Raw genomic sequence first — 24,239 nt, forward strand, 5'->3', positions numbered from 1 at the left:
GCAAATCACAGTTATCAATTATAGAACTCCACCCCTACTCAGACTCAATACACACACAGGCACATTATAAAAATGATCAAACTGTAAAAAGAACAACTAATAACCCAGATGTATAAAGGTTAGCTATCTGCGGTGACAATAGCAATTTAAATGATCCGATTTGCATATTCTAAATGGGCGCTTGTCTCAGTAATTCAAGCAAAGGCTTTCTTTTTTAATTAGAAAAATGTGTATTGATGTCTGCCTGTTAGATATTCAAATTAAGACAGAGGACATATTATTGTGCTGCACAGAGCACTCAATGCAGAACCAAATGGGAGATCTGAGAATGGAAATAAAAAATCACTACTGTATTAACAGCTCCAGCCTAATCTTTTTTACTCTGAACTTCATTTTACTGTGACTGCTGGTGAAAGTGGTTTACACTCTTAGCACAACCCAGAGCTAGACAGCCGCTCCACACAAAGTTAGAGTTAGGCGGCTTCTTGCCAACAAAACTGTGAACTCCTAGCTCTTAATTAGTTTCCCTGCCAATCTCTCTGTCTACCATCTTCCAGGATGCTGTGCCAGCTGCAGGGGCACTAAGCGAAAGGATTGGGAACTCCAAGGTTAAGTACTGTCGTAGTCAAAGAGAGTCGCATATAAAGAACAAGCTGCAGGATGTACTAATTGTGACATTCGTAAAAAGAAATGAAAAGAAATCCCCAGCTGTTATGCATTTTAAATGTGATTTGGCAGCTAGGTTAATGAAATTGCTGTCCTCCGCATCTGATACAAAGGGAAGCACACCATCAATCATTGCAGCGCGCTTCAGAACAATGCCATTGCTGTGATGTGGTAACATCCAAAAAGCTGGCATTACAATCTGTTAAAAAAACTCACACATCTGACAGCAAAGAGGAATATATTTGGACTTTATTTAGAGATGTTATAGTTGTTTTCCTTTTTTTTAAACTAATCTCAGATGCTTCACTTTTATGGGATGGTTTATATAAAGCAGAATCTCAGAGTTGCAAACACCAAAGTTATGAATCGACTAACTCAGCCATGCCTATAATGCAACCAGATTGATGATTTTGATAAAGCCCTCCCTAAGCGGCGTGCTGGTCATGAAGAAGGCAAATAACTGTACCAGCAATGTATCCAGACAGAGGTGAAGCAGTTTTCAAAGCAAGTACAGGCAGTTTTACTAGGAACATTTTAGTTTTAAACATAGCAAAGCTTTTTTTTTTTTTTTTGTTTACCAAGCCAAAGGAGTCTGAGTGATTGAGCAATGAGGTGCCTACTGAAAGTAGCGGAACTGAGAGTAGATTACTGACGCCCAATCGGAGTGTTTCTGGCAACTCTGCACTCTGATGAGCCCCTCACCCAGTGAGTCCTCCTGAGCCAAACCATATGGCTCTGCAGTGTAGCAAGCTGACAACAACACAACGAGTATGTTCACGTTCTATTTTTAAAAAAAATCTTTCAGAGTGATTAAGCAAAAGCCACACTACTGTGGAGGGCCATTTTAATCCCAGTAAAAACATACAATAGACCAATCTGCTATGCAATGGGAGTCTTATTTCCATGCCTACATTTAAAAAAAAAAAGCAATCTGGTTCCTGATTAGTTTCACAGACTAAAAAACAAAATTTAAAAAAAAAAACTTTTAAAAAGTGAAAGAAGCAGAAGACATAAAAAGGATTGTTTTGATTGGTGACAGTAATCTGTGCAAGACCATTGTGTCTTTTGCTGTGTGTGCATGTTTACAGCCTAGACTGATGTGGCATAGTCTGTGAAAAAATGTAAATATTACACACACACACACACACACACATATATGTGTGTGTGTGTGTGTGACTGCATGAAAACAGCTACAGTATGGTGGTCAAATATTTGCTTAAAACATAACAGAGAAGACTTTCGGAAGAAATGTACTATATAAAACTCAAAGACCAGCTAACAAAAGCTCTGGAGCCATAATGTGTCACAAGCTATGAAACAAATAATAATCTTAATACAAACACAGGTTATAATCTAAGAGAACAAAGGCAATCACAGCAACCAGACACTCGAAAGAAAGCAGAAGTCAATGCAATTTCCTTTATGCTAGTAGTCAGTTAGAGGGAACCCATTTAAAATCTGCAAAGATTGCATCAAGTTCTTGCGAAAACACCCAGAGCTAATTCAGATGCCCTTGTGCTGACAGCCCTCTCATCCACTTGGCAGGGATGAACTGGAGTGGCTTGTAAACATTGTCAGAATAATCAAATAAAAGCATAATCATGCTGTTAGCAATCAACTTTTTGGCTGTGGAAGACAAGCAATTCTGTATTAGTCAGATGGTGTTCAGTCTTGCATTCATTTCTACGTATTGGAAGTTGAAGTGAAAGTCCTAAACACGAGCTGTCCACTTGCATGCAAAAAATATAAAGAAAAATGATGTGCATAAATTATGGGATTCTACAAAACACTTTTTGAAAACTCTATTTAAAATTTAAACATACTTTGCCTACGGAAAAGTGTCTCGACTTGCACTATGATTACAATGTACTTACACACATGGTAACGTGATAATTACAAACACTTTACACACGTGTAAATGCAGTCTAATGAAAAACATTAGCAATTCCCTGACATTTTTATACTGCTGTGAAATAAACATGTAATTGCATTGTAATTATATCTGTGTTATTACAGCACATTACTTAAAGACACTTTTTTTCAACAGGGTTAAATACCTGATTATTATTATTATTATTATTATTATTATTATTATTATTATTATTATTATTATTAATTAGTCATTTAGCAGATGCTTTTATCCAAAGCGACATACAGAGACTGGGGGTTGACCTATGCATCAACAGCTGCTGCTGCTGCAGAGTCACTTGCAATAGGACCCTGGTTTTAAATAACATTAAAATAAGGTGATTACAGAGATTAAAAAGCTATGTCTATAATAAAAAAAAGAGGAAAAACTGTCATGTGAGAACATCCAGGACCTTAATGTAATAGGCTACCCAGTGGATAGAGCCAGACAGCTTCACTTACTCACATTCTGCACAAAGCCCTTAAAAACACAGCAAGGCTTCATAAAGTATTTTGTGCTGTGTGGAAATGTATTAATTTAATGAGACCTACAGGAATGCCAGTTACTGAAAATGGATTACTCTGAACTGAGAAAACTAATTTCAAGGAACCCCCTCCAGCCTCCAGCTGTAACATTTAAGTATTTTTAACAAGAGAAATAGAGGTGTTTCTGATGCTGTACTCCATTTACAGAGACTAATAAAACAAAGGATACCCTTTATTGGCATCAGATAAGTTACCGGTATAGTTATTATTATGATTAATAATAATAATAATAATAATAATAATAATAATAATAATAATAATAATAATAATAATAATAATAATAATAATAATAATAATTATAATAAAGCATGCAATCCATTGAGGTTTCATATGTGTGGGTTTAGTATATAGTGGATCTCCGAAACTTTATAGATACTGTAAGTTAAAACTATATTGCTGAAGCTAACTGTAGCACATTATATAAAACAAAAAACATTGGACTAGAATAGGTAGAATTTACTACTTAATAAAACTGGAGAGTATAGTTCTGTTGATACAGCCTGCCAGAGATGCTAAGGTTTTATCTGAATAAAATAAAATAAAATAAAAATGATGTGAAGATAAATCATTCTAACCGTTTTTTTTTTTTTTTTTATAACTATTATTATTGTTGTGCGTACAATCAAGGATTAATATTGGTCTGATTTCAGCCTATATTCAAAAGCAAACACCCGCACTAACCAAGCTTGCACTGCGATACAGCATGTAGGTGGATCAAAAGGGTTTTACTGTACTTACTGTAGACATATCCCCTGCAATTATACAAATGAATGCCCCTGAATACCTGAACCCTGTGGTATGAGAAGCATGGACAGCATGCTCAGTACCTTCTCTCAAAACAACCTTGAGAACTTCGAGAACATTCAAGTGGGCAGTCCTCAAGCCGTCACTAGCATTGCCAATCAAAAAACAGAAACAGCACCAACCCTGCTGCAGCAGCAAAATCAAACTGTTCCCTCCCCCCCAGATAGAAGGAAAACTGCACCGTTGAACAGAGGAGCTAGATTCATTTCCAGAATTAAATCAATCAATCAAGGGGAAGAAAGATAAGTCAAAATAAACTGCAGTCTATAAGTATCAGGCATTTCTGCCTGCTATGGAAAATGAAAAAAAAAAAAAAACGCTGGTCATCCATCTGACCTCTATTTGGGTCTCCAAATATCCATAGTAGTGAAAAGTGATTTGACTAATAGATTCATTGATTTTGTCTTACTGGGGAAGTACAGTATAAATAATTGTGTTGTTCATTTGTATAACCTTAATAGTTCAGTGCCCTGACCTATGTATTAATGAATGATTTGTGCAGCAAAACACACTTCTGTATTTCTTAGCAGCACAGTAGCAAATAAAGGCTGCAGCACCAATAGAACTGTATACTGTATATGAAGAACAAATCAATTCACACGATACTGTATCCCTCGCAGGACCAGCTATTTAAATAACTGATTGGAGGTTCTGATGAATGTCTTCATTATACATTTAAATCACAAAGTATTTGATTTTCAAGAAAGTTAAATGCATTAGCTATCAGAGCTTTGGCAGGGCCATTATTGTTGATTAAAAAAAATCAATCAGTGCATAACCCTTGAAAAAATGAATTTCACAGCCCTTGTTTTTAGTTACGTTGTCGGTTTATATGCAGGCACAAATGCAGACGACTATCAAGGGATAAACTTTTATCAATGTTAACTTTGGGAAGGTGGAGAAAACAAATAAGTTGCATCTATGAAATACAACGCCCTTTGAATTAAACATGGGAATATATGCTCCTCTGAAATGCAGCCAGGCAATTTAAAAATCTTGATGTCGATATTGAATGCACCCATGACCTATGGTTTCATTAACTACAAACTCTGCTTACTGTACTATTTTGAGCTTAATTAAAAATAAATGATGTGACTATGGGGGCACTAAGACCAACCAGGGCAAACGCAGCCAAGACTATGCATAAGTATCACTGGAGTGGAACCTGGGTATTAGCCTCATTAATATCTTACCCAGACCCAGAAACTAAAGAATAATGGCAATATTCTAGACTTCCCATGAAGTGAGCCTGGTAAACCTTGAGGTCTTTAGAATGGGAGCTATTCTGAGATGCATTGTGTCCAGCCCCAGCCAATCAGGGTCGCAGTCTTGGGGTCATGGAACACGCATTACATCAGTTGATCATGGCGTCGAGCAGAAGGTACTTCATGGCTTCCCCCTCCAGGGTAGTCTGGTGATACAGGGGATTGTTCTGCAGACAGAACTACTTTCTACGTCCTGGAGCAAGCCAAGCCGAGCTGAGCCGAGAAATAAAACCAATTCACAGGAGAGGTTTCCCTTCACTTCCTTCCCTGTGAAATCCAGATCTCACAGATATCTTTAAACATCTTTAATGGTAAGATAGCCAGGATTCCGTAGCTGCTTGTAATCCCTTGTGCACATACAGGGTTCTGGTGTAAATGAACAGCTACAGTAATTCCTGTGCAGGGACCAAATAGCTCCAGTGAAATAAGGAATCCGACTCAAAAACAGTAAATAAGTCATGTAAAATAGTTGATCTATTAGTTGACTATTGAGGGAGCAAACAGGAGATGATGGCTCCTCAGGTTTGAAAACCAGAGAATCGCACACTTGTCTCTCCCTCGATAGTTCCTTTGGTTGTTACAACAGTGAAACAAAACAATAATCTCCACTTGATTTGTAACTACTGTAAACCAGAAACTTGTGAAACGGTCAATAGATAGGGTTAGTACAGGACTCCATGTACACTAGGCAGTTCAGAATCACAGAATGCACTGCGATGTGAGTTGATGAAAAGCCTGAACTCTCCCAAACTGTCCTAGTGTTCATGTAGTCATATGGTAACCCTATCAATTTTTTTTAAAGAAACTTAGAAAAACGATAGACCAACGTGCCAATGGTGAGTCTTTATCAAATTACACATTTTCTTTTTAGTACAACACGATTCTCACTGACTGCATCTTTGAAGGACCACCCAGGATTCTATCCCTTGCCCCGACCTTTTAAGTCACAGTTCCCCCTCCCTTTTGATTGTTTGTGTGTATAAAACATGCAGTCATTCAATACAAATATTAACAGTCATCTAAGAAGAAAGAAAAAAAAACAGAACCAAACTAAAAAAGTATGGAAGTGGTTTGTGATGGAAACAGCTGAGAGAGACAGGGCTTCACTTAATCAAGCAGGGAAAGGAGACTACCGAGCAAGCACAAAATACACGCTCTACGTTGCTGGTGGGGTGAAGCGTACGGTAATTAATTTTACATTTGAAAGCTCCCTTGTTATATTTGTCCCTACACCATTAATCACAGAATTGTTATTCATCTGTTAAAATAATTGCTAGCAGTAATTGAATAAAATACATACATTAAGAAGACATTCTAGTTCGCTCAAACTTATTTCAATGCAAAGCCATGTCACTCTGATCTGCACACAAGATATTTGGTTTTGAAGACCAAGTTTGATAAGTGGAGGAGCTAGATTTGTTTGATAAAGACATGAATGACTCATACCCAATCACATCCCAGTATTAATTCATTTGAGTATTTATTTATTTTTAATATACAAAATATTACTCTAAAAGACTATGTACTAACATCTTTTTATAATAAAAAACGACAATTGCACTGTATAAAAAGCAATTAAATGGTATATGCAGAGTTACTATGCAAATTTTCCATAGAAAACTTATTTGGGGTACTGCAACTATGTTCACACCAACAAAGTAAGCTAAAAACACACTGTCCATAGGTTCTATAAGAGAGCGAGAGAGAGAGAGAGAGAGAGAGAGAGAGAGAGAGAGAGAGAGGAGGGGGGGGGGGGGGGGGGGGGCAGAGCTGATCAGACAGACACAATTGTTATTTAAAGCAACAGTGGGGTCAACAGGACATAATAGCACAAGAGAGCCCAGCTGCTTTGAAGAAGCAGATAGACCTGAAGGGTTGGCTTGCTTGCTCTTTCTCCTTTCATCCCAGAATCTGGTTTAAAGGAATTTGTAATAGTTTTTTGTATTAGAATAAATTATTCTTTTATAATGTGTTTTTCTACAGCAAGCAAACTGAGAAGCTGGGTGTGGTATTTGAGCTCAGGAATGTAAGGAGAGAGAGGCTTCTTCTTGCATGGGGGGATGGATGGGTGAATCTCAAAGATAACAGGGTCAAAAGGAATGTCTTTGTTAAGTCTAGAGATCTGCCACAAGTACGCAGAGTATAGGAAACAGGGGTCATAAATGACATCATTACAATGGTGTGTTTTGAAATCTACAAAACTAAAGCGAATGCATTGTCATGTGTTCAGTTCTCAACCACTGTAGCCCACAGTGTCGCGACTCTGTTCATTAAAATTATTCTTTTTCTGAGCTATACCAATAACCATCATTTGACATCCATAATATTGTTTATCGGGTTTATATTTCTTACAGAATCCTGCTCCGTATCTAACAGAAAAAATGTTGTTCCCAGTTTTATTGCCCCGGTAAAAATTCCTAGGAGACAACAAAGGGCAGCAAGGCCTAGATGTTTTAAAACTATTAGAATATTCCACTTCCAATTGGAGGTGCTAGAGAGGACAAGTAAATGATGAACGTAGATAGAGCAGCACACCTAGTCATTAAAACAACTTGAGACAAGCGTTAACCAGGGAACGGGTCTCTGGTAATGCAAAGTCAACCAGTCTAACCTTGAATGCAGGATGATAAATCTGGCTGGGATTTGCTTCTGCTGTAATAAACCCAGGGAAACAAGAATGCCATGCAGCCCCCTAGCATCCTCAGCACTCAAAAGGTGCCATTAAGTCATCAATCTACAGCTAGTGCTAACCTCAAGACTGTACAAATGAATGCACTTGCAGATTTCAAAGTGCGCCTTTGGATGCCATTCTGTGTTTGCAGGTAATGTTCACAAGGTCAATGAAAACATTATTTGGTGGTAAGAAAAGGAGGCATTCTTCCTCTCTCAGCAGTAAATTGCCAAGGAAAGTGTCTAAAAAGATCAATATCAGACGTTAACATCATTACACCGTTTTAAAACTGGTTATACAGTACGAACAAGATAATAATAGTGAGAATACATTTTCCAAGCATTTCACTCCTTTAAGTCTTGTCTGACAAATCTACTAGCTTGGTTTATCTTTTTTCCTTTTTTTTTAATGATTCTGCTTTTTATCATCTCCTTGTGCGTCGCTGTGCATTGATTGAATCGTAAAAAAAAGGTACTTTAAAAATGTTAATTGTTGTTCTTCACCCATTCCTAAAAAACATGCTTTTTAATTCAGACAGATCGAGATAAATCTGCCTGCCTCTGCAGAGAGCTTGACAACCTGATCTCTACCAATAGAGGCTTTTCATGGTGCTCTGCTCTATCGCTTAGCTGGAAAAGCAATCTAGAATTTTGCATGTCTCTGAATAATAACGAATCTCAGTGCCCTACCTTCAGTCAAGGAGCACATCTCTGTCTATATGGGGCATTTCATGTACATTCTCAATTATGATCATTTGTAATCATATTCATTGCTCCATGTTTTTTGTGACCATGAATATCACAAAGCCAGCATGCTATTCAGCCCAATTGGTAGTGCTCTGGTGTCTGTTGCTCACAAGTAAATGGAGGGCTCTTTCAAAACTTGGGAACTCATATCAAGTACATCTCTGTTAATAAAGCTCTGGAAATAAAAGTAAAAGAAAGCAAATCACATTTTGTGCAGAATTACTTAAACCGCATACCTGAACAGGAGAAAACAAAACATTGCATTGAGTTAAACATCTGTGAGCAGGAGCCTGGAGAAGCTCTCGACTGCTGCAGCCATTGTATTCCTAATACCCTGCATAGAAATCACTGTTGCATATTCAAACTGGGCAAGCCTGCTGGGAATCCTTTATTTGGGTTCTTGACTTTAAATGTGATAGAATAAAATGACTAGTGTGGTAAAATAAACAGCATCCATTGCATTGTTAAATGTAAATGCCAATGCTGTAGGGTCAACACTGCAACTCCCCATCACAAATCAAGTATGCAAAGGGGCTTGGAGAAGAGAGTTGGGCTTGCAGGTTATCTTTTTCCAGAGCCTGCTGCTGCTGCCCGGAAATAACTAAAAAAGGATCGCCCAGTATGGTCTGAGAGACAGAAATAATAAATCTCAACAGTAATGATAGCAAAAATAACAGGTTCTGTAATTCGTAGTGTTGCACATAATCATCACGATAGCCCCTTGGTGTCTTTAGTAGAACCCAGTAAACTCTGCAACCTCCATTTGTTAACTCAGAAAAGAAAGAAGAGGATGATTGTTTTATCATTACAAAAAGATAATCTTCTGATTTGATTCCTACGGTGTAAATCTAGCAATCCCCAATCAATATGAAGCTAAACAAGGAAAGAATCATTAGTGGAATTAAAGCGCAGCTTCTCACCCACCAGCTCCCTTAAGTGATTCTCAAAGTAGAGAGGCTATGCGACCCAGCAGATAACAAGATACCCGCCGATCCCCAGGTTGCTTCCAGACAACTTCTTCTGCACTTTTAATTAAATAAGCCCACATTGCCATCAACAGCGCTGGCCTCCAGAGAATGCAGAATTCCGCAAAGTGCTTTAAGATTCAGCGTGCCTCTGCTGCTGCAGGGAAACAAATTAGGGTTGTCTCAAAGAAATACAGAGCCATCTTCACTATGCATCGACTGAGGTACAAAGACAGCTTGAAAGCTCTTGTCTGAGTTCAGGGTAGAGGTGGGTCATTAGATAGAGCTTTGACACTGGGTTCATATTCGAGTTCCAAAGATCCAGGACAAGATGACAAGTTGCTACGCTATAGATGGATGCTAATGTTGGCTTCCAAAGATTGTTTTTTTCTACTTTATCTAGGAATATGTAAAAGTAATTTCAAACCCACTTTTTTTCTTGCTCTCTCTCCCTTTTCAAGTTTTGATTATTGAGGTTTACCCCAAGGGTTCAAAGAAATAGATAGGTACTGTAATTGCATACAGCCTTACAATCATGTATTACTATTTTGAAATGATCCTTCACTATGATGTAGAACTCAGTAACGACAAAAAGGGTAAAGGGAACAGGCCCCTCAAGATGCTTGACACCCATCCCAGCATGGCTTCTGAACCTCAGCATCGCGTGATTGTTTACACATCTGCAATCTGTCACCTAGCCAACAGCAGACAGGCTCTCAACCAATGCTGAAACAATGGTTTTAGAGAGCTATTGCAAAGCCACATTTGGTGGCTTTGCAATAGCTGGCGCATCCGGTAAGGGCACGTCACGTGGAGTGCAGGATGCACCCTGTAACCTGGATGTCGCCTGTTCGAGACCAGGCTGTTCCGTTGCAGACCACGGATGGGAGCTCCCAAGGGGGCGGCACACAATTGGCTGAGGTGGCTGCATGGCAGGCCTGCAGAGTGAAAAGAAGCAGATGTTTCAGAGGATGCGTGTGTCCGTCTTCATCTCTCCCCAGTCAGCGTGGGGGGTGGCAACGGTGAGCCGTGTTGAAATAAAAATGCTTTCCAAATCAGGGAGAAAAAAAGAATTGCCAATTCCAGAAAAAAAAAAAAAAAAAAATATATATATATATATATATATATATATATATATATATATATATATATATATACGTATATCAGACATGCGAGTGGACACACTCAAGCTGACACCAAAGATACGTGGTCTTCTATGCACATATGTCTTATTCTATTCTTAAATAAGATTATTTAGTGCACTATACCAACTGTGATTGGTTTTTGGTTGATTTCTGACAAGTATATATATATATATATATATATATATATATATATATATATATATATATATATATATATATATATATATTTTTATTTTTTTTTTAAACTGAATAACTGGAAAGAAAGCACACCATTCTCAATTACCTTCGTAGTGACCTGTGTTATAACTCTAGGTCTCATTAATACATTTCAGCTGTTGCAGGCAATGTGACTCTAGCTTTGCTTGGGCACCACAAGCAATGAGAAACTGGGAAGCAGAGCTCCAGTAATCCTATGGTCTGACTTGGACGCAGGTCTAAAATTATTGTTGTGGGGGCAGGCAAGACAAGTCAACAATTTCCGTGAATAAACGTCCATGGGGACCAGTGTAAGCGGTTCAGTGTCATTAATCCACTCACAGAGGATAATGTCACCATTACAGTACACACCCAGGGAAACTCACCTTGCAAAGAGTTACAGAGCACTTACCTGATTGAAGAATAAGGGGAGTGGCCACTGCTTTGTGGTGGTGGTGGGAATGCACGATTTATAGGTTGCTTGAAAGTTATGTGTCTATTAGATTTCCTTGACGCCCTTAAGTGTGGGAAAAAGAGTAACCACCGAAAGTGCTTAACAAACTACTGGTATCAGTCAGAAACGCCAAGTTTCTTGTCACGCTGTTTGCTTTGCCAAATTAGATACCTGGCTGGGTAACAAAGAAAGAGAGTTCCTCCCCAGCGCAATACCACAGGAATGATGTCCTTGCTCTATTAAATTAAATTCCAAGCTCTGCCTGAGGCACTGCCCAGCCTGGGAAAAATATTATGAGCAAAAGGCCACACATGATACACCCTAGCAAAATAAAGATAATTACTTTTCAGAACTTTTCAGCTTGAACTTCCCGTTTGTTTTGCTGGCTCACATAAGAAAGGTTGTAGCCGAGGTCTACATTGAACTGCGAGCCACCTGCAATCTGAATGAAGTTTATGGCCTTGGTACGCCAGTGCGGAAATGAATTGCCATGAATTGTCAATTGTAAAGAGGAGAGACAAACAGCTGTTCTTGTTTAGAAATCAGCACATTAAAACAGTAAGTAGCGGGGTTCTGAAAAATACAGCGTTACACGGCCCCTCGTGTTGCTACAACTGTTGAAATAACGTACTTGTCATTGTTTTTTTCATGGTTAACTTTTTACACTTATAATGTTAAAGTCTGTTTCAAAGGTAACACAGCACTAATGATCCATGATGTGGTATGGAACAGAAAAGCCAAAAAACACAACAAGAAGTGCTCTGGCGTTTTTGTTCCGTATCACATCCTGGATCGTTATTGCCGTGTTACCTGTTTGACAATGCGGGCAACAATCCTGACCCTGTCAGTGCACTAGAGCAGACATTTTGAAAAGAGCTTTGAAACAGACTTTAAGTGTAAAAAGTTGTTATGATGTTAACAATGAAAAGAAAAATTACAGGTATACTCTTTCAGGGGTGCAATATCAAAAGCATGTTGCTTGAAAGCACCCACTGAAACACCACAGGCTATTGGAAACAGGTCTTTGTTTAAATGTATAACATTTACGTTCAAAGCAATTTCCCATTCAGCGCTGCTCTGAATAAGAGAGAGAGAGAGCCGGTTCATCTCTATCTTGTGAAGACACAACAGCAGCAAATTGGGGGCAGACAAAACCAGCATGGTGTACATTAACACCTCTGGTGAAAATGCTAAAATTATTCCTTGCTTTACAATATAAAAAAAATACTTCTATTTTAAAAAATATTAATAAAGTAGTGCTTATGTTTACCTTTCCTGCTCTTTAGTAATTCATATACTGTAAATAAACTGTTTGAAGAATCCATCCTACAATGAACAGAGTAATCAGGCAGTGAAAATATGAAATCAAGTTTTGGTCACAGTATAAAAATTACACAAGGTTTTTGTAGGTAATCAATGCGAAACAGTCCGCACTCAAGGATTTTTCATTCAGTTCATTTAATTTCTAAAACATATTGCAAAAATTGTGTTAAATTTTCGCAATATATTTTAGAAATTAAATGAATTATTTTTAAATCATTTTCTCACTATATCCTTTTGGTCTACGCATCGTATTGTGTTGCTATTTCTGAGATGCTTTTTTGAGTGTGGGGTTTTCTTTTGTTAATTGTTTATAAGTAATCAACATGAGAACTTTGAAACATACAAGAAATGTCAACAGGAAAAAAAGTAATTTATAAAGCAGTTCAAACAACTACAAAACAAACAGGCACACAAAACAAGCACCAGTGGATCTGTCTTTCGGACAGAGGTCATAGTAAGGTACTCTTTGGTCTTGCTCATTACTTCATGGGTCTGTGCAATTGGTTATACATAAAGTCGGTACTGGAGGGGTCAAATTGGTTCATGTTCAGAAAGGCCGAACGTTGCTCATGAGCTTCTGAAGGAGAAAGGAAACAGCTGTGCTTCTGAAGGAGAAAGCTGTCCTCCTGTGAACCACAGCAGTCTACATCCCTTAGCTAAGCTTCAGGCAGATTTCAGGAGTTCAAGACTCAAAGCTTGAACAAACACAACCCTCTTTCCTGACAGGAATTTTTAACATTGCAAGTTAGTGAACAATTTTTTTTTTTTTAACCCTATTAATCAAACTGCGTTCTGCAGCAACTGTGTTACAATTTATTGTGTTTGCTTTGAGAGAAAGAAAGAAAGAAAGAAAGAAAGAAAGAAAGAAAGAAAGAAAGAAAGAAAGAAAGAAAGATCCAGATCTGTCTTTAGGTCATACAAAAGCATTGATGTAGAAATAATGTCTTTTGGTATATTTGTGTCTAGTTCCTCTGTGTATTTGGTATGTTTGTGTCTAGTTCCTGTGTGTGTTTGGTATATTTGTGTCTAGTTCCTCTGTGTATTTGGTATATTTGTGTCTAGTTCCTGTGTGTGTTTGGTATATTTGTGTCTAGTTCCTGTGTGTGTTTGGTATATTTGTGTCTAGTTCCTGTGTGTGTTTGGTATATTTGTGTCTAGTTCCTCTGTGTATTTGGTATGTTTGTGTCTAGTTCCTCTGTATATTTTGGCTAGATTATAGCACTGGCTATAATATAATTGCAGTTGTGGCTTAGGTGGGTATTCCTTTGGCCTTGTTCAATTGCCTGGCACTTGAATCTAAAGTACATATCCAGGTCATGGCACCACAATCAAATGAAGTATCTCTCAGAGATTTATCTTCTCATTAAGAAATAATTGAGTAATGGAGATGCAACAACTATCTGTCAGTCTACCATACATGAGTAGCCATGACATCCTTAACATGGCAGGAAGTGATCAGGTTTCAGTGGGACCAATACAGTGGGTGCATTCGTGAACCATAGCCACGTGATTGGGGCTTTATTAGCCTTCAGGAGAAGCAGAAGACAACAAAAGTCACATACATTACAGCAGAGAATTTGTCAAGATGAAATACACAAATTTCTTTTTCAGACAAAAATATTATTCTTTATTTCAACCAAGAGATCTCTCCATTAAACAATGTGTTTTTTATTATTATAATTTTTTTTTTTCATCTACAAAATGGGATTAATGGAAAGCAATCAAGGTAAGGAGATAGCTTGACAAATGATTACACAAACCTGGAAGCTAGCTCTCAGACTATTGCTCTTGCACATTGCTCATGAAGCTGCCTGGCTCTTAAAATGCAGCTGTAATGATGTTGAGGATTGGATACATAAAACAATCCATGACACTGCTCTCATACCCTGAGAATGCACTTTGTTTTCCAAATTAGAGGCTATAAGCATATTAACCAAGTCATAGATCAAATGGAAAATATTAGTTTCTGCTTCTTTGATTCTGCAGAACTGGCACTGAAATGAAAACAAACACCCATCATGTTACTTTTACATCCCTGTGCTAATTTCCCTTGACTTGACTTGATCGGCCTTGAAAAGTTCCTAAAATATTTAAGCATGGTGCCAAGCCACAAATGCAAAGCTGCTACTTTTCACACGTACATCTTTAATAATATCTGTGTTAATCATTTCCTATCTAAATTAAACCAAGCAGGTTTGCTAATCTCTAGTTGGCCAGTACAGGTACTCATCGAACACTCAAACCACAGTTAAGGCCAAACATTTTGCATCCCCTATAGAATTAACTAATTTTGTTTCATAAAGTCGAATAAAACCTGCTGAATAATGTTACGATAACATATTGAATTACATACCACTTTGTAGTTTTACATATAACTGACAAAAAATTGAAAAATATGACATTTTGAAGTCTAACATGAAGTGCTGTACTTCTGGTAGACTTTAACAGTATAATTTTGTAGTTTCTTTGACTACATGATGTTAAATAAAAGATCTAAATTATGTTCACCGTATTTTTTTTTTAAAGTATGTCTCAATCTTAAAATTTCAGGTTTTTGACCATAGATTTATATTTTTATCAGTTATCATTTTAATATAGAATAAAAAAGGTGACTTGGATGAAAAAAATGGCAATGAGCTTGTAATCAGAAGACCTAGGCAAAGAAAAACAAACAAATGCCACAGCACTTCAAACCAGCAGCATGCCATTATACCTTTAAATGGCATCTCATCGTTGTCAACTGATCTTCCCAACAATACCTTCTCGTTAATAGTAGGCAATGAAATCAGAATTTCTATAATTTAATATCATGTCAACAATAATTAAGTACCATAACACAACCACTTAAGAAAGCAAAGGCTGCAGTGTTTCCTGTCACAATGGATTAAGGGCCTGTCTTTTGCATGTCAATTATGTTAATGATGAAAGTTCTTGTCTTATCAAGGCAGGCAGTGACTTAACCCACGATCACAGCTAATGGGAAGTGAAATTTACTGTACAACACGGGGGACTGCTTATCCACAGCTCTGTCAAGTAAACCTTTGTTCTCTGTAAACGGGGACAAATCTGTTGAAACGGCAATGCAGCAAACTTTGCCAAGTGTACTTCTGATGAGTATCCATTTCCATGCTTTTTTTAAATGGAATTAGGCTTTTAGATTTAAATGTCTGGCGATGAGATTGGTCACTGGGAGAGTATTTGAAGTGTAGCAGGGATATTTCTGCTGTGAGAATCCGGCATCTTTTTTACCCCATCATCTTACCTTTCTCTTTGATCCTCCTCATCCGGGTTCGACAGGAGTTGGGACCCGGCCAGGGAGAGGTCGAGACCCGTGAGGGGCAGGTCTGTGTAAGCGAAGTTCACAAGCTGGACTGGAGCGATGCACTGGCTCTCCTCCTCCACCTGCTGGGATATGATCTCAAGATCAGACACCCCAGCCTCCTGAGCAGGCCTGAGAGGCAAAGAGAAAGAGAGGAACAAGCACAGTCAGACGCAGTCAAGCAGATTGCACAGAATAAAAACAGCTCAGGAGTTACATTATATGAAACAAGCAGGATTCAAAACCAAACTAAATTAAATATGATTTCCCTCATATTTAATGCATGCAATAAAGATCAAAGCTTTATAGCACAACTGTTCTTATTTATAGCTTTGACATGCAATGGTCTTCTGTATAGATTTGTCCTGCTTCCGTGGTTTCAGAACCAGTTAGGAGCTAGGAAGATACTGGCTTCTTTACTCATGCTAACCTCTGCCTTGCTGTGTGTGCGTGCCCAGGGGAATGCATCTATAAAGCCTTGGTACAAGCAGGACCCAGCTGGAAACAAGATGTGACATCTCAATAGGGTACAGGCGGCAGCTGGAGTGAAAACCAATCAGCCCTAGCGTGAATGAAGCTGCAGACTTCTGCCCTGTGGCACACAGTTTTAGACTCAAGCAGATGCTGGTATTAAATCCATTGTGATATGGCTTGCTATCATTGGCTGCATGGATGCAACAAATGAAGTGAGAGGAATCTAGACAGTATTGCATGAGGCCCATGTGGATGCAGATGCAGATAAATATGCTCCCTGTATGGCTGTGAATGCAACAGAATCCCACCTGAAGCTTCTACTTATGCTGTTAAAATGCTGCTGAACCGGGGTTGACAATGGGTTGGGAGATCAGAGAGTTCTCCTGATACTGCTTCATCTCCAAGTGCAGGGGTGGAAATCAGGTTCCCATTGCATAGCAGTTTGATCCATTCTTGGTTTTACTAGGAGTTTAATAAGACACGCCGAGCTTGTTACCAATGCATTGTGGCTAATCAAGCTCATATTAAAACCTGGAATGGTTGAAACTGCCTTTGCAATGGGAGATTCAATTCCATCCCTGGAATGTTTTTGTGGTTTTTACAATTAGCTCCGTTCCTGCGACCGAACTCACATAAGACAAATAAAAATGCATGTTTTTGTTCTGTTCCCATGCATGTCGAGTTAACAAAAGGGTCAGTGATAAAAAAAAAAAAGATTGCAATGAAGTGTTGTGAAGCATAGTAGAGTAAATGTAATAACTAGAAGTCTTTGCTTGCAAAGAATATTGGAAAAGACCTAATCAGGTGTCACTTGCAAATCTTGCCACAACACGATTATCTGAATACATACATGCTGTATAAAAGGCATAGACTTAACAGTGCCAGGTACTAAGAGTTGATAGCTGTAGTCCAGGGGATCCACTGGGTACAAGCAGACAGCAGAGAAGATAATGGGAGGTCGGAGCAGTAAAGGAAAATTCCTAAAGTGAGCAGGTTCCTAAAGTTAGCTGTGCCAAGTAAACTGCACCACTAGCTCCCTGGTAGTTAGCCTGGCAAGGATAGAGAGATTAAGCTCTGAACTTCAAGTGTTTCAGCTTTTTTTTTTTTTTTTTACAGGACGAACTTACAATGCATTTAGAGGTGTCAAGGGAACAAAATGCCAAATGCAAAGAAAAAAATGATTAGGAAACTATCGGGTTTTTAAACTGCTTGCATTCCAAACTAACTGGTTTACCCTCAGCAGACAAACTGCTAAGAGCTGAAGTGAAAGCAATAGACCCATCCACAGCCTGCGACTCCTGAATTGAATCCTGCTACACCCTCTACATTCCAAGTAGGATGATAAGAACACACCACTGCCTACAGCATGCTTTATACTGGCCTACCGTCAAACAAACTCTTATATCTCAATACTTACATTCAAACATAATCCTAAAATTATTAATTTCTCCATCAAACAAAAACAGTCTTACACAGTAAGGCAAATAAATTACTTGCTATAGACTGTCTGGGTACACTGGACTGACTCATAGCAAAATTGGGTAAATAATATAAACACATGGTAACTGAACAGCAATAACTCTGAACAAAGCATGCCAAGGGAAATTATCAGAACTGGCCCCAAGCCAGCAAGCGAGAGTGGGTCACTTTTACAACTGTAATATAAAAGAACATTTGTTTGCTGGAAGGAACATCGCTTGCCCATGGGAAATAGGGTTTGGAAGCGGTCTTGTTGTTCTATAACAAATGTGCTGATAACCTCCTACTTCAGAGGGACTGGGTTTTCTTTGTTTCTTCTGTTAACCTTAAAGACACCCTCAAAGCACCATTTCCCACCTCTTAAAATAGCAGTGGCAGCTGGACACAAACCCTAAGACTGAATCTCCTAAAGAGGCAGCATTTTGTGATTTTTACCATTTCTCCCAGCCCTGCCCACAGACCACAGCTATTGCATTTGCCACCTTATCCAAGTGAATCAGCAAGCTTTCCATTTAATAAATAGCGTTTTTATTTTATGGACTTTTGACTTTTGGTTTCATATTTTGGGTTGCGTGTCACACTGTGACAATGAATGTAAAAGTGTTTGTCTCCTCATAGGAAATCTATTTCATACGGTTGAGTATGTTCCCAAAATCTCACATTATACCAGAGTCTCCCAATATCTTTGCTGTTGCTTCAGACTGCTTTCTCCAGTATTTGTAGATCAGTTTTTTGTGAAGCACTCCAAGAGTGGGTCTGGGCTGCTTTGTGTGGGTGTCAGGATGTCATTCAGTCCTTAATAGTAGTGTAGAGCCAGTATAATATTCCACTTGCTTCAGGCTGCTGTGTACCAGTGCTTTCAAATGTTTTAAGAAGCTCCACTTGTACTGTAATCCCACCAGATTCTTTATTATTCACTGTCTGGTGCTTCTAGCTATAGAGCACATCCGGCCAGCTCTTTATGGGCCTTTCAGGTCATCTCATTGGAGGAGCCAACAGTATTACATAGCACAGCACGTTTTGACATTATCTCCATTCGCATATTCTGTGATGCGAGCAGCAATTCGTTTATTGCGCAGTACAAACTGGATTAAGTTATTGACTCAGTGATATGCAGCACACTAATCCAACCTGCTGCAGAGCGGTTAATAGATTGCTCTTTGCTCTCTGATCATTTTTTTTTAATCTTCAAATGGTTATACTGACAAATAAACAGATCAGTGTGTATTATTATGGGAATCTCTGACAGAAGCTCTTTGCATCTGCTTGGCTTGGTGAAGTCTTACACACAAACATGCTTACGTTTTATGATTTAGTGACACAGGACCAAGTGCGCTGGAACTAGGGGTGCTGGGGGTGCGATAGCTTTTGTTCAATGGCTTTCAGCACCCCCACTTTAAAAATGGTTCCAGTGCCACTCGACAAAGTCGAGTGTTTTTCCAGGTATATTTGTAATCATCCTTTATCTTCCCAGAGGTAGGGAAAAATACTTAAACTTAATGACTAGAGTGGGGGTGACATTATTCAATGTGCATTGCTAATTCCTAACTAAGTTATTGTGATATAGAGGGTGTGTTGACTATATAGTCCATCATTAAGGATAATTGTATCTTAATACCCACAACACAATGAAGTGCACCAGAACTGTTGCATGTAATGCAATGAATATTGTAATGTGACCTGCATATCATAATGCAAATGGTGTAGACATAACTAGAGGGATGATAATAGAAATCTTGTTTCAAGTTAATTCTGTATAAGAAGGGATATGGGGCATTATACTAGGAAGATCAATAGCTGAATTACATTGTGCATGGTGAGTGAAGCACCTCTTATAAAATGCCTTCCCATCACCACAGATCAGTGCATCGAGAAAGGTCCTGGCTTCCAACACAAATGTCACATTGCAAAGCATTGAGTCGCTCATCTCTTACTTATTCAAAAATTCTCTGCTAAAATTTTGTGAAAAGATCATTCACTCATATACGTCTTGTTATTAAACGTACATCTCTAACCACAAACACACTACAAAAATACATTGAATGAGATACTCTTATTACCCACACTGTGTTAACTCAATGAATAGAACATGCTAGAGAAAGCAGTTTCATAACAACAGACTTTGTGGTACCAAATCTTGGATTCTGATTGAAGAAGCTAAGCAAGACTGGTCAGTACTGAACTTGGCTGGAGGATCTTTAAGTAAAAAAGTGTTAGAATGGGACGCTGTTACTTTGCTGGGTTATTCAAAGAAAATACACCTTACACAGATTTCATAAAGAAAAAGGAACAGCTCAAGAAAGACGACGTAGTCTCTCAGTGGCCCTTGCCTGTCTAAACATGAATACAAAGAGAATTCAATTTGTGAGACAATCCTCAGCTTCGTTAGTGCCCACAGGGTAACTACTCTTGTCATGTATTGATCATTTTGAGCTGTTCACCATCAAATATTTACAATTCTTTCTAACACGATTTTAGTAGAGTTTGTGTCACGCAGTACAATCTATAAAACGAAGCTATTATCAAATTGCCAAGTGGGTTAAATTGCACCAACTGTTAGACCAATGACACTGAATAGCCTTACAGCTTATGTATTTCATGCTTAAACAACTGTATTTCACTGAGGGAGTCCTGAACAAACTGAAGTCACATTGGTAATAGCTTCAGTCCCACTACTGGGGCCTGAGAGCATCAACGATCCTATACTTCTCTAGTGTCCTCCAAAAGCCTAACAGCTTTTGGATATCGATCTATTTCAGCTTCACAACCACTGTGTAATGAGAATGCCATCCCCCAGTGATCCATGCAGGCTATTTTGGGGGATAGGCTTGGATGCACAGATAATCAAGGCATCAGTTTGAAAAGCACATTGCTTTGTGTAGAACATTCTGCAGTCCAATTTTCAGCAAACATACTGTCAAACTACTGCATTAAATCTGTTTGAATTCGTACCAAAAACACTGAGACTATTCACAGAAACAAATATAATATGACAATGTGCTGTACATCAGCAGGGTTCCCAAGAGTCGAGATTAGAAGTGAGCAATTACTTTAACTTCAGAAAAACGCTTTGATTTGCATCATTGTTATTGCGGTATATGTCAATGATCAGGATAAATATAACATTATGTGGGCTTCTCTTATTTACTATAAATATTTAAAAATACTGTTTTTTATGCAGTGGATGCTAAATGGATTGGCGTTTGGAGGTCATGCATAAGTGACGATCGTACCAAGTGAGATTTTGGAACCATCCCATCTTGGACTTTGCAGAGAAAGAACAATCTGATTAGGTGCTGACTTGCTCCTCATACAGTATCTCTCATCACAGAAATATCAAAGGAATGCTTTCATACATTCCTGTGAACTGTCAGGCTTTTGTCTTTTTTTTTTTTTTTTTTGCTGCAAGCTGCAAGCACAGCTCATGACTGTGTTGGATTCGAAAGCTGTGAAATGCAAACTTCTTAAAGTAATGAAACCACACACAACGTTTCTTTGGGGCCTTTATCTAATGATCAATAACATTCATAAAAAAGACAAGGTCTCTATGGCGGGAAGAAAACGTGTAAAGGAAATGCATTCAGATTACTTAGTGAAGTTTTGCTTCTGTTGGGGAAATCACATAGCACAAAGCAATTAAATTTGCCGTTATTTATCTACCTGCCTAATACTGTCATTGTTATTACAGATACATAGATCACTTACTGTACTAATAACAGCAATAAGAATGAGACAACACCAATAGTTGTGTTGCCATCATAAGCTAACAAAACCAGTTCAAGACAGCAAAGAATCCCTAGCAAAGGTAAGAGTTTATTTCTGATTCACATCCTTAATGCACTTCAGGTAGCTCTATGTACACTCAAGGTTTTAAGATGCGATTATGCTGGAAAGATAGCTTTCTTAGGCAAGGGCAACGAAGTAAGTAATTGTTTGTGCCTTGCTAATTATTAGCGTTTAAGATTTTTAATAGTTTCAATTTCAGATAATGCGTTATCTTGCTTGAACTAAGTTTTACGGTTGGATGATAAAATGTGGCTAACATTTTAATCACATAGCTGCTAAATCCCAAACAAAGGATTGTTTTTTTCAGTTTGTTGAAGGTTTCTGTATATCTACATAAACTAAACTTGTCTGGAATAAACATCACTGAGAAATAGATTTAAGCTCCTCATGATAGGGAGCTAGAACTCCACTGACCCTTGAGCTCAGCACATCCCTGACTAGAGGCACAAGAACTTATACTGACAATAAAACAATAGGCATATCAGACTGGAAGGCTGTTTTTCCCCCACAAAAAAGTATCTACAAGTATCAGTAACAGTGTTAAAGTGTGTCACTCTCAGCTTGTACCATTGGGCTTGATCATTTAGAACAAGTAGGCACTCTGGTGCCAAACTTTCAAAACAGCTCAGCACCAATTTTTCAGATATTTAAAGGTTTCTTTTTTAAACTCTAAACAGTGCACGGATTGGATTTACTATCTGGAAAATAAAGGTTGGTGTTAATTTAACTTAGGTCTGCCAAAAAAGAAATTCTAAAAATTGTGAGATTCCGAAGAAAAACAGGACATGTGACTGGATGTTACAGCTGCCTGGAGCCCTGGCTTTCATCTGTGGATTTGACATCAAAATCCACGCAGGTCAAACTAAATTGGTATAATTGGCGTGTAAGCAGAAGGCAGAGAAGTAGAGCTCTCCTAATCCCTTACTATACTACATGTATTGCCAAAGCGGCTAAGGCTACATGATGCCTTACCTCCATATATATATATATATATATATATATATATATATATATATATATATATATATATATATATATATAGATATATAGATATATAGATAGACACACACACACACACACACACACATTTGTAGGAAATATGAGTTTTTCATATCTTTGGTCATAAAACCATGTTACCTTCAGGCATGGCTCATCTTCTGTCAGCAATTCATTCATTAATCAATCGTTGTCAATTTTGTTTCTCTAACAAGCATTTACTGTCTCTCATTTGTACCTGTGAGACTGGGTAAGTGGCAGATCTCTATAACTCAGACACAAGACCGATTCCAGTGCTACAACTGTTGTCTTTCTAGCCAGTGGTAGCAAACACCGATTTCCAGTAAACAAACACTATTGCCAGTTGTGGTCTATAATGATGCATATGAATGCATGCTGAGTTCATTGCATCACTAAAAATAATAATTTGACATAGCACCAAACCATCAGATAAGTATTTCTTTTTCTGGGTGATAAACAAGTTATAAATCAACAGTGTTAATAAAAAATCAAGGGAGATGCAACTATTTGTTTGATGCTTTCATTTCAAGTCCAAAGCAAGGGTATTCATTACACTGGGCATTTATATAGCACACTAACAGCTCTACAGGTCTCATTGTAGATTCAGACAAGAAATCAAGTGATATAAAGAAAGAAAAAGAAGGTGCCAGTTCTAAATGGATATTCAGAAGCAGCATTTGTAGACGAGGAGAAGAGATCAGTGAACATAGTCATTTGTCGAGGTTTGTTAATCAGGAGACCATTCAGCACTGAGCAGTGCAGAGAACACAGAGCCTGCTGAGTGACAAGGTGGAGCTCAATGGTAAAATAAACTGTAATAGGAAATTTACTAAAGGAGTTACACTCAGCCTGAGTGTTCAAACAGCCTAAAGACAAACTAGCCCCTTCAAAAAATCAACACCCGCAAACACACACACACACACACACACACACACAACACACACACACACACACACACTTCCGTGTGTAGATTAAAGCTTCTGTTTCTCTTTGGTTTAGTATTTTAATACACTGCAAGACTAAAACACCCTGTTTGAAAAGCCACCTTCTGAGTTAATGCAATAGCAAATATAAGAGCACACCATTGCTTAGTGCAACAGGGATTTGCACCGATCTGATCTTGGAAACCTAAATATCTCTGCCATTGTTGAAACAGAAAAAAAGCATCAAGAATATTAAATGATCAAGTTCCTGGAGACCTTACTAGTCATGGGCAATTGAACCTTTTCAGGAGAAATCACAAAGTTCATTTCCCAAGACTGAAAGAATCGCTAAATTTGTAACATGAAAAGCGACACTCCTCTCAGGGTCACAGAGAGTAATTATTAATAAACAGTATTAGCTAGTGGAAAACGCCACTGCATACGAATAAGCCTTTAGAGTCCCTTCACATTCTGGGGGGGGTTTGTGTAGCCGTCGGCCTCCTGGTCCGGAGTGTGTATTATTTATTGAAATACTCTTTATCCTGGGTAAACA

At 38.2% G+C, this 24,239-nt stretch overlaps 1 protein-coding gene across 1 annotated transcript in view; it reads right to left on the reverse strand.

The window, feature by feature from the left end:
• The window catches only part of LOC121299203 (transmembrane protein 266-like), a gene marked incomplete at its 5' end in the record, with an annotated part of 36,512 nt that extends 20,344 nt beyond the window's left edge, over window positions 1–16,168 (reverse strand). Inside the window, one exon of the mRNA XM_041226834.1 lies at window positions 15,951–16,168. Within this exon, the coding sequence (XP_041082768.1) occupies window positions 15,951–16,168 (218 nt within the window). The remainder of the gene's footprint in view (window positions 1–15,950) is intronic.
• Window positions 16,169–24,239: the final 8,071 nt, after the last annotated feature.

The sequence above is a fragment of the Polyodon spathula genome, chromosome 24 (genome assembly GCF_017654505.1).
Source record: "Polyodon spathula isolate WHYD16114869_AA chromosome 24, ASM1765450v1, whole genome shotgun sequence".
NCBI classification, from domain to species: domain Eukaryota; kingdom Metazoa; phylum Chordata; class Actinopteri; order Acipenseriformes; family Polyodontidae; genus Polyodon; species Polyodon spathula.